The 17016-nt window shown below is 37.1% G+C and overlaps 1 protein-coding gene across 3 annotated transcripts in view; it reads left to right on the top strand.

Moving 5' to 3' along the window:
• Positions 1–17016, top strand: part of LOC117400231 (breast cancer anti-estrogen resistance protein 3 homolog) — an 85944-nt gene that overhangs the window by 41137 nt on the left and 27791 nt on the right. For all 3 annotated transcript variants that reach the window (XM_033999860.3, XM_033999851.3, XM_033999869.3), the window contains 2 exons: positions 378–696; positions 11862–11901. In XM_033999860.3, coding sequence (XP_033855751.1) covers positions 378–696; positions 11862–11901 — 359 coding nt within the window. The remainder of the gene's footprint in view (positions 1–377; positions 697–11861; positions 11902–17016) is intronic.

A 17016-nucleotide genomic window follows, 5' to 3' on the forward strand; every position in this document is an offset into this window, starting at 1 on the left:
CCTGAATTCAGAGCCGGTCACTTTGTAATTATGAAATGTATGCAAAACCCAGCAATGCAGTCATAATCTAAAATGCTAATTAAATGTTCCCTCTGTAGCAACCCTCATTTTAAAATGCTGAAATGGCAGTCTTAAAATGGTCTTACCCTTTTGGTACTTTATTTAATACTTTAATACTAGATATATAGTAATCTATTTTCCTGAGTCCTGCTGTTTGCTCGCAATACTTGTATCCTTGTTTTTTTTTTTTTTTTTTACCCCCCTCAGTTTTAGTGGGAATATTTCAGGAATGTTAAGTTAGTGATAAGTTAGGTTTGTTAATGTTGGCTGGCTGGCACACTAGTAATACCTGCACTCTGCTATTTTCCATCTTTCAGATCTGAAGATGATGGCTGAAGGGAAGTTCGCCAGCCTCCCCAGGAACATGCACAGGAGCCGGCAGTGCTCGCTGGCTTCTTCCATGGACCTCCTGAGCAGCAGAGCCGCCACGGCAGAGCCACGTGCCAATGCCTACCAGGAGGTTTCCATCCACGGCACCCTGCCCAGGAAAAAGAAGGGCGCAGCCCCCGTCCGGTCCTATGACATGTACAGCCACATGGGCACGCTGCCGCACTCCAGGGCCAGGCCCCCGAAGTCCCCACTGCTTCATGCCGTGATTAAGGAGCACCCATTCGAAGATGCGAGGATGTGTTTCAGGTAATTAATATTTACACTATAGGTAGGTGAGAATAGTAAAGCTAGAACCAGGGTATTCGGTCACACTCATCTGGTAACATTGCATTAGGTTAGTCATATAAACAGGAAACGTACATTAACTTTGTGTTCAGAATTGTTCTTTTTTTTAGTATTGGAATCTATGAGGAAACTCATTTTAGCAAGCACTGCGGACGACATTTAAAAGTAGAGAAATTATAGAATCAGAATCGGTTGTTGATGAGTTAAAAGTTGATAAGCAAATTGGAAAGAGGAAAACAGGTTCCTCTTTTCATCTATTCTGTTTTTCACTCCGGGATAAATGTGTTCCAAAGGATAAGAATAAAACGTGTTTCAAACTTTTAATGTACAAAAAAACCCACACATTTAAGATGTAATTTATGAATGAAAATACCAATTTCCCTTCAAATTATAACAGCAACTCGCCCACCAGTCAGCTACGTTTTTTCAGAAACCTATAGCTTCTGTACCTATAGCTAACTATTCGATCAGAATATGGAACACGTTTTTTTGCGGTTCACAATTTAATGTCTGCCAAAATTCTCTCTTCATAAACGGCAAGTCAGTGGTGGTTCTGTTCTCTACAGTCGTAGTACAGCTCAGAAATACAGCCTCCTCTGTTCAATCTGTCTGTCTGCACTTCCCTTGTGAAGCTTGTTTCATTGTGACTCAACCCCAGGCACTCATCTGAAATAAACAGTTGAAGTGGCTGGCATGGCAAGCAGGTAACCAGATATGATCAGTTTGGATGAGTTAGCACTGGGATCTCATTGCAGTTGGCTTGATTTTTATCCTTCACATTTGATCAAAAGTTCCCTGCAGCCTGCAGATGATGCCAGAATAAACCTGGAACATAACTGTTGTCTGTGGTGATTTCACTAGCAGTTCCCCTCTCCTCTGCAATGGTACATGTTTAATAGCAATGACTTACTGGCTTGATGATGGTTTGTCTCAATGGCACATTGTATTCAGGTATTCACTTGGAATTTGAATGTTATTGTTCCTTCTATTTACAAACCCACCCTGTGGATACTAAACTAAACAGTGTTCTGTATCTTAACAGAGTTACAGCATATTGCTAATCGTATAAAAACAAATCTTGAACTATGTTTAGTGTTGGCAAAACTTGAGTTGCCATAACAACACAATGCAACTCTGTGTGACATGAGATTATACTGTGGTTTCCAGACTAGAAGGGGGTTTTATCAATCACTTTGTGCTTGACACTGAAGAGGACAGTCAGCTATGCTTTTCAAACACGCACAGAGCTCAGAATATGATGAACAGATGAGAAATCAGAGCAATCCCGAGAAATAAGAACAGGACAGCTGGGTTTTATTCTGAGGCCTACAGGTGCCCACCTGAAGCCTATAGCAGCCAAAGGCAAGCTTCATCTACTCCAGCCTTGAAACCAAGGTAACTATAGTGAATTTGAAACCGAGGTAACTAGAGTGAATTTGAAACCGAGGTAACTAGAGTGAATTTGAAACCGAGGTAACTAGAGTGAATTTGAATCCGAGGTAACTAGAGTGAGTTTGAATCCAAGGTAACTAGAGTGAATTTGAAATCGAGGTAACTAGAGAAACTGAGATGCCAGTGGTGTTTCCGAATGCACCTTTTAGACATGCTTTTCACTTGCAGGGATTATCCATATTTTTAGTCACAGACTGTTCTGTGGTCAGTTATACAACTAGACAGCTACCTCTTGGTTTAATCAACTCTGCCACTTCATTATTTATAGCTAGACTGTAACCATATTCTTACAGTCTGGAGGTTTGATACATGCCTCCCCCCACCTCAATTCACAAATTGTTGGTTTCGCTTACAAAAGTTAGATGCATACAAAACTATTTACTCTATCAAAACAGACCACATTCTCCAAGCAACTCATAGCTCAAGCTTCGGGAATAATGTGTCTTCCATTTTAGACTGGGGGAGTTTTACAGTAAAATATGTTAATTTGTTTTCAATAGTTAATACCTGGACAAATAAAGGAATTCAAATTAACAGATTTTTTTTACAGTGGCAAGATTGATCTTGCAGTATTGTCACACATCACTGTGGCATGTTTAATAAACTTAAATAAACTTGGCAGGACATGCGGGTCATTGGATGAGCATGTAAGGGAACTGCTTCTTTGAAGAATATCTCAAGGGTGTTCTGTAAAGCCTGTAGCCCAATTGATTTGGCTTACATCATGCGGCCCTATTTGGATGCAAGTTCAAGGAATAGATTTTCTTTTATGTTTCAGACACACCGCTCTTCACAAATCTGCAGTCAATGCAGTGAACTTGTAACATGCTACTCATAGTCATTGGAATGTAATGTAATGGGGAATAGGAATGGGCTATCCAAACTTGACCTTTAAGTTAGTCTTCTCAACACTGGGTCAAGAGAGTGGTGATTATATATACAATATATATATATATATATATATATATATATATATATATATATAGTAATAGAACTTGCACCACTCACGGTTCGTTGCCGCTTTAAAAACACCGACACAGGACACAGAAATGGATTTTCAAAGCGGTGACGCACTATTTTTAATAAACAAAACAAACAAAAACCAAAATAAACAATATCTAAACACTTTTGTAGGTCCCTGACAAACATGCAGGACAGCTAAGCTGTTTACCTGACTTACAAAACATACCAACACTTTTTTAAACAAACACACGTAAACCAAACACAGGTTTAACTTTTGCACCGTACCTTATCACAGTATACGACATACAGTCGGGCTCTTCACACAGCATCCTCGAGGAGACGGAGTGCTTCTCTTAAATACCCTGCACCTGGTTCTAATTTACAATTACCACCAGGTGCAGGGGATAATTAACAATAAAATAAATCAAACAATTAAGCCAAATGTGCCTACGCACACGTTTTATGCCAGGAGGATATTAACCCCCTCCCTGCTATCTTACTATATATATATATATATATATATATATATATATATATATATATATATATATATATATATAATTTTTTGCCTGAAAAAGATTAATAGGAACACATTTTTTGTGCTATATATTTAAAAAGGGGATGTTGGCAATGCTGTGTTAATTAAAAATAGCATTAGAATTATAGTAGCACTATAACAATAGTACCATAACAGTTGTTGTGTGTACTCAATTATTTTTATTTGATCAGTTTTGTTGAGGTAAAACTTTAAGAAACTAAAGGCTTATTTTAAAAGCATTTACTCCAGTCTTTATTTACCTCTTATTTTTGGAAAGGAAAACCCCTGTTAAGTTTACAAAACCAGGACCAAATAAACAACTAAGCAATATAATTCAAGGACTTGCACAATCTCAAGTTGTTTGTTTCTCATTTTGTAACATTAAACTTGTATTTTTTTGCTCTTTTCAAAAGAATAGGAGTTCATTGAATACTCGAGACCCTATATCAAGGACAGGACTTGAAGTTTTATCTCAGAGTGTCTTCTGCCTTATCTAATGAAAGAACATTGCCCCTTGAGTGAAACACTGTGTCTCAGAGCAAATTAAAGTTCATCGTCACTAAAAACATTTTTATTGTGAACTGCTGACACCATATAGTCACATCATCTGTTTACATGATAAAGCACCCAATTTGAAACAGGTGATTTGGTGTAGCGTGTAACTACAGCCCTATAACCAGTTATGGGTTATGCTTTTGTTGCTGAAATACTGAGTGTTTTTATAAATAAAAACAGAGATCTCTTTTTGTTTCTACAATAAGGACTATGATGTAAAACTGTAGTGGTTTGCATATGATTTACTTTCAAGGATATCTTTACATATAGGTCAGAAATGTACAAGCAATTAACACAGGGAGAACATAAGCATGATATGAGGAGGGAGTGCTAATAAGGTGGCCAAGCTGTCAGTGCTTAGTTAATAGAGCTCACTTACTAGGCATACCTGCTTACAGTGTTTGGGTTATGTGCATTGACGCAGACATGAGACCCACCATACATGGAGTATTCACAAATCTCGCTCCAATTTTATTTATTGTTTTCAAATCTCACTCATTTGGATTTTCTGACTAGCTTTTTGGATATTGCAATACCTTAATTACAGTATAATGCCTTTTATAGTTGTCGATAGCAGACAATATCCATTCTTATAAAATAATAATTGAATGCAGGTCTACAGCTGTTTTCTGTATCATTGTACTTGAACATTGGCCTGACAGCCTGGCTTCAACCTTGTTTTTGTGAAGAAAAATGAACATGTAAGGTGAAAAAGCAAGAGATTTTTTTTGTGTGTACGCCATTTAGAAATCTGAATTATCCATGTTAAGCAGTACAGAAAAGAGCTATAGACCAGCATTATCAAAGGCACAGTGTCACATTTTATGTTTTGGTTTTTCAATCCAGTTGGGACCGAAACAAATGCCTTATTGTCATCTTTATTATGTCATTTCCTATAAACTGAAACCCAGTAATAATATAGCCCACCAAATTCTTCTTGAATGTTGACTAAATGTGAATTACAGTCGAATACAAGCTCCCCCTGTCTCGTATCTTTACCACCCTAACAACATTGGTCACAGCTGCATAAACAGCAAGGCTCCCGACAGTGTTGCTATGGATTTGTGCCTGCTGATTTGAAAAGTTCAATAATAATCCCTAGCCTTGGTATTTTTGTCACAAAATGGTTGGGAAATTCACACTATTATGTGATCTCTTCTCCCGTCTGGGTTGTCAAAATGTTGTTTCAGTGGTTATCTATCTCTTCTATTGGACGCTCCATTGAGGTTGGTTCACCGGAGCGTGTGATGCTGCTGTGCTGGGGTCAGCCTCTCTCTTTGGGTGATTTATGCTGCATTTAATAACAGCTGCTGATATCTAACACCCCGTTCTGAAGTTTACCTTTTCTCTGGGTAGAGGGAAAGCAGCAGTTGCATAAAAACAATTCAAACCTCAGTACACGCTTCAAGGTAAAGGTTTAAAAACTGAGTAAGAGAATGTGAAAGCTGCTGCTCACACACTGTTTTCAGATCAGTTCAGAAGGCTTGTCTCTCTTGGATAATGACTCCACTGTAAGTCATGGGCTTTGTGGAACCCAGACCGCATAAAATGATGCTGACAGACTTTATAAGCCTTTTGTCAGACCTCCTGGGTATCTCCGTTTCCAAACAGTGACTTCTGAAATGTACCAATAATAAAAACTAAAACTTGACAAATAAATGATAAATTTCAAGGTCAAATTATCAGCAATAATCAAGGCCTTTACTCCAAAATGCAATTGGCTTTCATTATTTAAATACTACTCAAAGTGGGCCTACATTTACTTGTGATGCAACATCAGCAGTTTTAGTTTTCTTAAAAAAAAAAAGAAAAAATGGTGCAATTGGCAAGTTAAAACCACAAACTCCTTGACTCTGTCTTGATAGTTCATGTAATTGTTACAACAGCACAAAATAATAATTCCCACTGCAATTGGCAACTTAACTGTAATTTTTTAATGTAATTAAAAAGGAAACCCTGCCACACGCAGAGGATTGTGAGCAACTGTAGAAGGAAAGATGGTGGAAAGATCAACTTAACCTTAAACTACTGATACAGTTATTAGCGGGAAAACCAAGATCATTCTTGTTTTGCCCTATTAATATAAAGCAGGATCCTTTTATTATGAAAAAAGAAAATGTTTATTTTCACATGAATGCTATCTGCACATTATCTTGACCCTGTGGTCATACAATGTGTGTCCTTTCCCAGTTGTAAACTGGGGCATGCTCCTTTATTTCAGTTAGAAAACAGTTTTGAATTCATGTAAATCTTTCTAGAGATTGTTTAGCCTGCAGTCATTGTAATTTCCTGTTTTAAACTGTTCTGAGTTCTGATACATTTTCATTAATTGACCAAGAATGTTCTAAACTAACAGTCCACTCAAGGTGGTGAAGAGCTCACAGTTAAATCTTCAAGGAGCTTGACTAAATATTTGCAGCAACTACACATAAATATATTTGGTATTCATCACACAACATATGTTGTAATACAGGGGTGTCCACCTGAGTTGGACAATCTGTTATTTTAGGTAGGGAGAATTATAGAAATGGTGTCACCCGAATGTTAAACATGGTTATTGAGCACATAAATACTGAAGCTTTTTAAAGTTCTGTAACCTGACGATAAAGTATCCACAGGGGTCTTAAAGGGGGTACTGCGGGTAGGTATCACTCCCAGTAGTTAAGCAAAAACATGTACAGGCTGTGTCAGGAGTTACCATTTCCCATGCTGTGCCAACCTGCGACATCCCACAAACATGTTTCATTTGACATATTCTATCAGTATTCAGACATGTTTGTTAACAATGCATTTTCCAGTTGGAAGAAAACAAGTTCCCATCCCCTGAAACCTGCTTGATGTTTTCAACAAGTTCCATTTTAAGAAATATGTTGTAATGTAGTAACAGGTGTTGAATCACTTAGAATTGTGTTTTACAAATGCGTAATTTTGTAGAAAGGAAACCAAGTTATCAGAAACCTAATATTTTTATTGGAATGTGGAATACAAGAAACGTGCACCCATGAAAACATTTTGAACAGCTGTCTTTCTTTTAATGGTGATTGTTTTGAACCAGCTGAAACAGCATGTCAAGGAACACCCCATGTCAAAGTGCGCCAGGTCAAAAGGGCTATGTTTTTCACCTTATTTCATTTTATCGGTTGCCTTATTTACAAAACTTTAACCAACACTTTATTAAGAGCTGGTTGTGAGTAATGAAAAGAGGTTTGGCACTCATCAAATGTCGTCAATTCAATGATAAACAGTTTAACTTTTTCAATGTCTCATTTATGTGTAGAATAAAGCTTTTTATTCATGAATCTGTTACTGTATTGTAATTGCTCAACTTTTCGTATATTTTGATAGAAAAGTGAACAAAAATGTCATTAACATACTCCTTTAAATAACACACAAATTCAAGCTTTGTGAATAGGGCACCATTTGTTTCATAAACAAAATCCCTAATGTACTATGGGGGTGAGATATAGGATTCCAAACTCTCAACCCCCCTAGCCTGTCTCATTCTCTGTTTCATCGCATAGCTTTCCCCTGTCTAAAGTTAACACCTCTGGCAAGCCTGCAGGTTGATGCTCTGTCTGCATTATAAAGTCTGCACGACTCCCAGTGTAAGCCCTGAAAGGTTCTAAGAATTGAACCTGTTTAGCAACTCCCTCTGCTGGTAAATGGAAGTGATTTATCGGGCGTGCTGGTATATCAGTGTTTCTAATCTGCTGACCCTTTCTCTAGTTTAACCTCATTTAATAAAGGTAACTATCCATATATCCAAGGTCTGTTGTCTTCCAGTTTCTTGTTCAGTTCTCAAAGAATGTCAGAGGCACCATTCACTGTAAAGTCGTGAAGCATCACTTGCTTATTTTGGTAACACAAGTGTCTAAAGTATATTTTCAAACGCTGCGTGTTTTAAAATCTATTGCCTTTGCTTTGTTGCAATTCTTTGCAGAAATGTTTGTTGTTGATTTGTAGATGTGTGGCTGATCAGTTAAGGGATGTCTGTCGCTGGGCTTGTTGCCTTGATTAGTAGAGTTGATAGTGTTCGCTGAAACGCTTGATAAAAGACTTTAAATCCTGAGGGTCTTGTTTGTAGTCAGGAACGACTGAACAAGCCCTGACCTGAGGAAAGCCTGCAGCTATTCCTTGTCCTGCTGTGTCTACAGGAATTTACATAGTAGTGTAGTGATAAAGAAAAGATTTAACTGCAGCTTTGATTACTCTAGCGAGTGAGTTAAAAACAACACAGTAAAACACATGTTTTAGTTCAGTTCCCAAGTGGTACATTCACATTTTATTTTAAGAAGTTTTGTTTTACATTTACCATTTTACAAACTGCCACCACTACAGCGTCAAAGCCTATCTCACAAACTATTTGGAAACTACAGCGACTTCATATTTTCAGGGTTATAACCATTCATTCTAAATGTTTTGCTGTTAATTTGGTACTAAGCTGTATTCTAGGTTTCTCACAATACAGTTCCATTACAGGTGGTGCCCAGAAACCATTTTAAGATGTTTTACACATTTCCATTTGACTTCATGTCTACAAATCGTTGGTTCAGATAAGCCACTCCCTTTACATTATGCCCTAGTGGATAATTTGCAGGTGGCAGTGTTCCAGAGAGAAACATCATAAGGTGGATGGATTGTAAATTACAAGAGCAATTAAACTCTCATGCAAGGAGTGCTGGAGTAAATTAATCAATTTATATTTAAAAGGGCTGAGGTTGGCAGAGGATTTAATAAAAAGCTGGCAGGCAACATATTCCAGGAAGCAAGGCCTCTTCATTAACTGACAACCTTCCTGTCAGTGAGCGTCCTTGTTGGGACAATAATGCAAGTTATCGGGGAATACAATTTTCAGCGATGTTGTTCTTATAAATTGATGTAATGTGCTGCCGGGCCATTCACATGACGGTTGCAAGGCACATTTTACCCATAATCCACTTATATGGCATCAATAGCAGGAATCGTTCTCTTCAAAAAGAGCTGGGATTTAGAGCAATATTTGTCATGTTATTTAATATAAGTAAATAAACACTTTACAATATGGTCTCTACTTTATTCATTTCAATATGGCACATTTCACCATCTACCACTGTACGGTATCTGTAGTGAACCAAAATACATAGCAAGGCAAAAAGAAATGCAACACAATGAACACAGTGTTATTCATATCACTTGGTGTTTTGGAAAGCCAATGGAAACAGTACATTTAACAATGCATCACTTTATTGAACACTTGAACACTTGAACATTATTGTCCCGAAAACATCTTTTACCAAAAGGAAAGTCCGTCCCTCAACACCCTTCTAAACAAAAGCAGCAAACTCACAGCACTGCTCATCGAAAGAGTTTGCTCTGTCTCAGAACTCACTAGCTGTGCGGAGCAGGAATCAGTGCACACTAATGCATAGCGGTTATCATGTCCTGAATGAGCTATTAGTAACTATGAGTTCTCTCAAAAAACATTACGTTTTACCACAGATCAAGTTTCAAAAGTGAGACCTCGTTTATTAAAAGACAGCTCTTTTCAACTCAAAACAGTCTTCTTCTTTGCTAATAAAAATACCGGTCTGTCTTTTAAATTGTATTAAAACATATTTTAGTGGAACAGCATGGCTAAATTAAAAGACTGCATTTGTCTGGAATCACACGTTTCCTATTCCTGCAGTGCACACTGAACCCTTATAAACTACTGTACAGTAACTAATGCATACTGTCAGTAAATCGTTGGAGGACAACGCAGCCCTGGGCAGCTTACAGGCGCCCAGCCAGACCACAGGGGTCACTGGTGCGCGGTGAGACGAGGACACTCTGGCCGACCTAACCCTCCCTCCCCCTGCTGACAGAGGACGGGAGCGGCACACAATTGGCCGAGTGCCGCCCCCTGGGAGCTCCCGTCCAATGTCGGCAAAAGAATAGCCTGGACTCGAACCGGTGACGTCCAGACTATAGGGCACATCCTGCACTCTACACAAGTGCTTTTACTGGATGCGCCACTCTGGAGCACATGAGATGCTGGAGACTTTTAAGTACATCAGGGGTTTGAGGGTTTAAATACACCAAGGTAGGAAACATAGGGTGGAAAATAATATAATATAAAATGAAAAATAAAAGGGAAGAAGTTATAAAGTGGTGTAGTGGAGGAATAATACAGACAGGTGTGTGCAAAATGGTTAACTGAAGGGTCTAAAAGTTCCAGAAATCAAAGCAACACCAACTTTAGAGGGAGCTTCAAGCACTGCCAGCCTGAAGGTCACAAACAAACAGGCCCTTGTTTCCTTACAGTACACTTCCAAAACCTCCATCTCAGATTACTCATGTTCTCTACCTGTAATCCAAACAATTCTGTCAGTGTCTTCAGGTCTGAAAGTTCCGCTCTACAGCTGTAGGGGTCAGCTGGTCTAAATGGGTGTGAGCAGCAATGATGACTGCTGTCAGCAGTTACCGTGGTGACTCCTAGGAGTCAGCTGTGTGTTATGACGATCAATGATTGTACATAATAAAATCCAGTTTTCGTAAAGGCTTAAGCAATTCATATGAAACGTGCATCTCGTTCATTCCATAAAACTTAAAACGCTGTTAAACGGACCCAGAGACTGACATCCTTTTTAAAGAAGCTCATAATATAACATTCGGAAACAAGATACTAAGTACTGTTGGATTCCCAAGAGAAAATCCATCTTCAGTTACTGTACAGTGTCTGTTTTGGGATGTCAAGATTTAACAAGCTGAAAAGCTATCGGTGCCCAAATTGAATTCAGTTGAGTTCAGTTGGACCACACATCCTGTAGAATATAAAGGAGGGTTTATGAGTTAGTCACGACTCAAACATCAAAGGATGGGAGAAGACTTGGACCCACATAAAGCAGGATGTGTTGTGACTTTTTTCCCCCTTATCATTTTAAATACAAACTTGCACATATCTTAATTTCTAGGAACAAAAAAGAACTACTAGAACGTTGCCCTGAACTTTTATTTATTTATTTATTTATTTATTTATTTATTTGAGAACAAAATAATCCCTTTTGTGAAATCTGGTATTAAACTTTCAGTGTACCTGGCTGTAATCCTAGAGACCTATTCATGATTTTGTAGTGTAAGCAACTTCCAAAGAATGGAATACAGTCATTGAAAAAACGGCTTTTATTATTCAATAGAATCGAAAAAAAAAAAATTCAATAACTGCCTTATATCTCTTCATGAAAGTAGTGTACACAGTATGGTTATTATCCTGCATTAATGCTGCTAAAACAACACTGTTCTTGCTGAATGTAAAGAATGAATAACAAAAGCTCCTTATTGAATATGAGGATTGGTTTAAACCCTTTTGATTCAATTATCTAACAGATGTGACACTGCGTAGTTGAACTCTGAACTCAAGCCTGAGCCTTTGATTTGTGCTGTATGGTTAAGAGCTAGCATGCTACTGTTTTTCACAAGCTCAAGTAGAGAACTTTACACAGCGTGCACAGGACATTCCAGGACGTCTTACTTGCTGTCCGGCAAACTGGGAAAGCACAAGTGTTTGGTTGCCTAAAGAGATATATTGTATGGTGTCATTTTTAATTTTCAATTATACTAAAAGGAATTTGTCCTTTTTTTTTTTTTTTTTTAATCACAGGAACCAGTACGGTATGGACCCAGCAATGGAATACGTTAAGGTAAGAATTATTTTTTCATATTAAGGAATTGCAATATATATATATTTTTTTGTGTCAACAAGTGGTGGATTTTGTGCAAGTGAACATAAGTACATTTTACTTCACAAAACTGCATTTGTAGATAAAGAAAGATTGACTATTAAACAGAATGGCCTTTTTTTATAGTGTTTTTTCTAAATGATTTTTTTAGAAATACCATATCAAGCTGTACTTGCCTACAACACTGAACAATAAGACTGAATTAAATACTATGGTAGTATCCAAAGGCAGACCTTCCTGGTATTCACAAATATTCTTCTTTTCTCCAATTTAAGGCAGATTTCTGTGAGTTTGAAGTAAGGCTGTAAAACATGTACATGAAAATTAAAAAATCAATAACATCCCAGTATTTAACTAATGTTTGAAGATTTTGCATTGATTTTTACACATACTCATTTAGCCTGTTTTATAGCATCTTGACACGTTATATATACCCTGTAAATGTAAAACTGAATTAGAAAACATACAATTTGAAAATTAATACAAACATTTAAAATACATTATAGAATATTTTGTACAAATATTATACTATATATGACTGTGTCAATGGTTTAAACTGTTCACACAAAGTAAGATTTACTGCATAGGATGTAGCCTCTGTAGAACCCTGCGTGTTAGTGGTTTGAGTGCCTACTCATACAGTACTGGCAGGACTGAAGTTGGGTCAACAATTCCTTTATCTCCTATGAGGCCTTGGCAGGGATGTTCTGTTTTTTTTTTTTCCTCAATACAAAGAAACATTAGATTAATTTACAATCAACATCCTTTCTCAGATTACCAAAGTGCAAAACAGTGCATTGATGCTGATAGAGTGGAACAGTCATTCACTGAAGGTTACTGTACACATCTTTGTTTGGGCTGCTGGTTTTGTTCAATGCAATATAGGCAATCCGTTCTTCCTCCCTGCCATCCTGTAACTAGAAGTTGTCTTTTAAATGAATATTGAAGGTGAATACTGAAGCATGACTGTCAATAAGGCCTTTTGTGGCCCACGGCTACAATGCTGAAAGTTGATGCCTGTCTTGAGTTTTTTTTCTGTAGCACTAGAAACTTGGCCGGGCAACCTGCATGTTCTGTCCAAACAGACATTTCGACAAAATATCATGTGTGTTATTTATGGAGTACATTTTAAAATCACAGCTCAGAATAAATATTTATGATTTCATAGATAAGGATACTTTTTTCATCAACGTTTGTTTTATTTATACATTCATAAATTTATAACACTCAATGGTAGAATATGAAGTAATACTATAAAAGAGACCAGAAGTCTTCATTGAAGACAATGAGAAAGACCTTTCAAAACATTTGTCAAATCATTTTCTTTTAGTGATGCCATTTGGTTTGATATTTTGCAATCAATGAATCAGCTGACCTTATTTTGACATTCCCATTCACTCCATGTGAGATAATGGGGAAAGTTACTTTTCAAACACTAAGCATTACAAGAGATAACACTTTGGTGGCTCTTTTACTGAAGGAAAAGTCACAATTTACAAAAAAGCTTTCTAAAAAAATATCAACAAATTATCGGGTAACTCAAGCTGGACCTTGGCACTTAATGGCAAATTAATTGTGCTGAAAATCAAATGAGTGGATACAAATCTCTTGTAATCTAGTTCAGTATTGATCACAAGGCTCTTAGTGCAATGGCAGATGCACTTATTAATGTATGAGTTTATTTGATAGAAGTTGATAATAAACGTGTTTAAATAGGTTGCAGGTAATGGCCTAATGACAAGCCTTTCAATGCTGTTGTCCATCAGGATCCTGGGATGAGTGCATTGCAAAGAGTATTTCATTACCATGAGATAATCGGTCATGTTTGTCAGGGATCTTTGCACACAGTTTGCCCTACTGAGGACCCTCTTGAGTTTCTCTATCCGACATAAAAAGCACACAGCCTCAGAGGAGGGGGGGCAGCCTTGTGATCGGAGCACGAGACTGGTTTAACTTAATCTCCTGAAATATAGCCAAAATATGAAGCAATCTGGACAAATACTACGTCTCTGTGGGGCAAATGTCTGTTTTATTGTTACCATTTATGCCACTTTACAAGACTAGGTAAACTGCATTCTCTTGTACTGATGTGTTCACAGATTTTTATATATATATATATTAAATGTATACAGAAACTAAATAGCCTAAATAGGTCATGGATATGTGTAAAGAATATATTCAGGAATATGTTCCATATATATTTTGTACATATATTATGACACTAACTATAACTGACTTTGCAAGTTACCTATTTGTGCATAACCACTATTTAATTTAGACTATGGGAAAATAGTTCAAAACCCAGATGGGTTAAATAAATCCCAGTAGCTTAACCCAGATGAGTTAAATAAATCCCAGTAGCTAATACAACATTTCCCAGTGTGGATTACAAACAATAAGCATTGCATTGATTAAACAAGGTCTGGTTAAGTCCCTGAGCTATTCTTTAATTAGCGGTCTTACCAGCGCTATTTAAACCCTTCTCCCTTTCCCAAACACATCTTAAAAATATTTAGTCCATAAATGTGTATTGCTGGAAGCTGGGCACATGATATCACTGGATCAGACAAAAAGAATTGATGTCAAAGGCTTGGCCTTGGACCTGGAAGGCATGATGTCAGTGCTGGAACAAGTGAAGGAGGAAAACTAACTTGCAAAAATACACTAAACTGTTGTTTAGGTTCCTGCTAGGAAAAACTTCAGTAGTTTTGTTCTACCGTTGAGCCAGCGGAGGTCATTTGGAATAGCTCTGTTGTACTGAAATCACTTTCTCTAGTATATTAAAAGGGAATTCAGTGGGTCCCTTCACCTTGCTTAGAATGAGTAACTTAGTCTACATATGATTTGATGCACAGGAAAACGTAACAGCAAGGCAATCGACAACTTTCTTTCTGCATACTGTATATATCCTATGGTAGTTCCAGTAAACGTATATAAATATGTAATTTTTGTCTGTCACTTAGGCAAAATTCCCCTCTTATACAGCTCTGTCCTTTGCTTTTCAGCAGTGCAGAGTTCCAGCATAACAATAACTCCTAGCATAACTACTAACACAGAGCTTACTAAATCTATCCAAAGATAAACAACTTGGTTTAAAGAAGAGTTCAGAACGGAGAGTGATTGCGGTTTGTTCACTTATGTTGCGGCCAGCATGTCTTGGAACAAAACAAACAAAAATCTATTTAAACTGACCTGTTCTTCTGTTTTTGAACTGTGCGGGGGAAAGCTAGCTGCTCACTGTGAAATGATCCTTTTGAAAGAATGATTTTATTCAACCAGTGAAAACAATCCAGTCTGCTTCGAATTAAGCTGCTAACAAGTCATGAAAGAGATTTATAAAAACAATAGCGCTTTGTACAGCCTGGGAGATTTTCGGAGCTTTGGGGCAGTTAATGAAGCTAGTGTCTGGCACTTGAGCCTTTCGCTGAAGCAGTAATATTCACATAACAAACTACATGTCCTTATGTGGCTTGCAGATTCAAACCCAGCCAGATAGTGAAAGTGTGCAGGCTCTGTACTAGGACTGGCTGACTTGCCATGCCAGAAAACACGTTTTTCCCAATAATTTCTTTCCCCCCCCAATGATTTTGTTGTTTTATGAGCTTTGGCAGACAAAAAAACAAACAAAAAAAACGAGTGATAATTCAAATGTAATTTCCATATACTTAAATATTAATCTAACAAACTGGTCATGAATTCATGATGAATAAAGTACTAGTACAAATGATCAGGCATATTAATATGCCACGTATTATGTTTGCAAAAAAGGATATACTGTCTACTGTGAGAAATACAATTAGAACAAAAACATTTTTGTATAGGATGGGGCATAGTTTGAAATATCTTTAATTTACCCATATTTCTTAAAGGAGAGAATTTCATGTTAGTGTTAAAACATGAGAAACAAAACAACTGTTTAGTACTTGTTTAGTTGTAGGTTTTGTAAAGTGAACAGCTGTTTTTCTAATGGGATTTAATCAAAGACTAGAGTGAACACTTTTAACCGTTGTATTTCATATTTACAGTGCAGTGAAGAAAACAGAACCAGGTGAGTTCAGACTAGATGTAACATGAGAAATAGTTTCTCGGATTGAGTCTAAAAGACAGTACAAATGTTGCAGCTTTTTGTGAAGAGGCCAAGCTCTGACTACAGCTTCAGTTCATAGAGTACAATTCATTTTTAAAAAGGCAGCAATAGACAGCATCCTAAAGCAATATTTTTCATGATTTATGAATAGAAATAGGAAAAACAGGTTACCTTGCAATATCCTGATTAATAGACTATATTTGTATGCTTCTTTAGGGGAGGAATGAAGAGTCAGTAAAACAATGTAAACTGCTGGAACTAGTTGTTGATAACAGTTTCAAGCAATCGCTATCAAGTTCAGGCAACGCATCCAAAACCATCTATTTTTATTTTTATTAAACAATTACATAAAGAAAAAGTAAAACTTTTTTTTGATAACTAGATAAGAAATACATAATACATGCAGGGCTAAGGAGTTGAGATAATGAAAACTGTTGTCCTCTAGTGTCAGCTATTAGAATTGCAAAATATACACTGCAGCAAGCGTTTCCAGGCTATTTATTATTATTATTATTATTATTATTATTATTATTATTATTATTATATTGAAAATGAGGGTTGTCATTTATTTATGCTGAAACCCGAGTAGATTCTTTGAAGACCCGAAAGTGCCAAATGCACCTGTTATCTCAATGGTTCCCATCATTCATCTTAGGAATACCAGTAGTTAAAACATTACATTCTCCAAGCAACAAAGGGACATTCACAGATATTCCTGTCTCGGAAACAACACTCCAAACCCCTCTAGCGTCAGTTTAATGCTAAACAGCTACCAAGGGAGGTGTCATATTATGGTTATATGCGAATATCTGACATTACAACCTATGCATGGAAAGGGACTCCCAATTCCCAACCCTCCCGTATTGTTATTTATTTTCACTGTGACTCTAACGCAGTAGTTACCAGGGCAACACATAATGCATTCCATTCCTGTGCAGCAGCAGGTATCAGGACCCCACCTAATCTGATGTGCAGCGCAGTGGGTGTGA

This window comes from Acipenser ruthenus, chromosome 10, assembly GCF_902713425.1.
Source record: "Acipenser ruthenus chromosome 10, fAciRut3.2 maternal haplotype, whole genome shotgun sequence".
Taxonomy (NCBI): Eukaryota; Metazoa; Chordata; class Actinopteri; order Acipenseriformes; family Acipenseridae; genus Acipenser; species Acipenser ruthenus.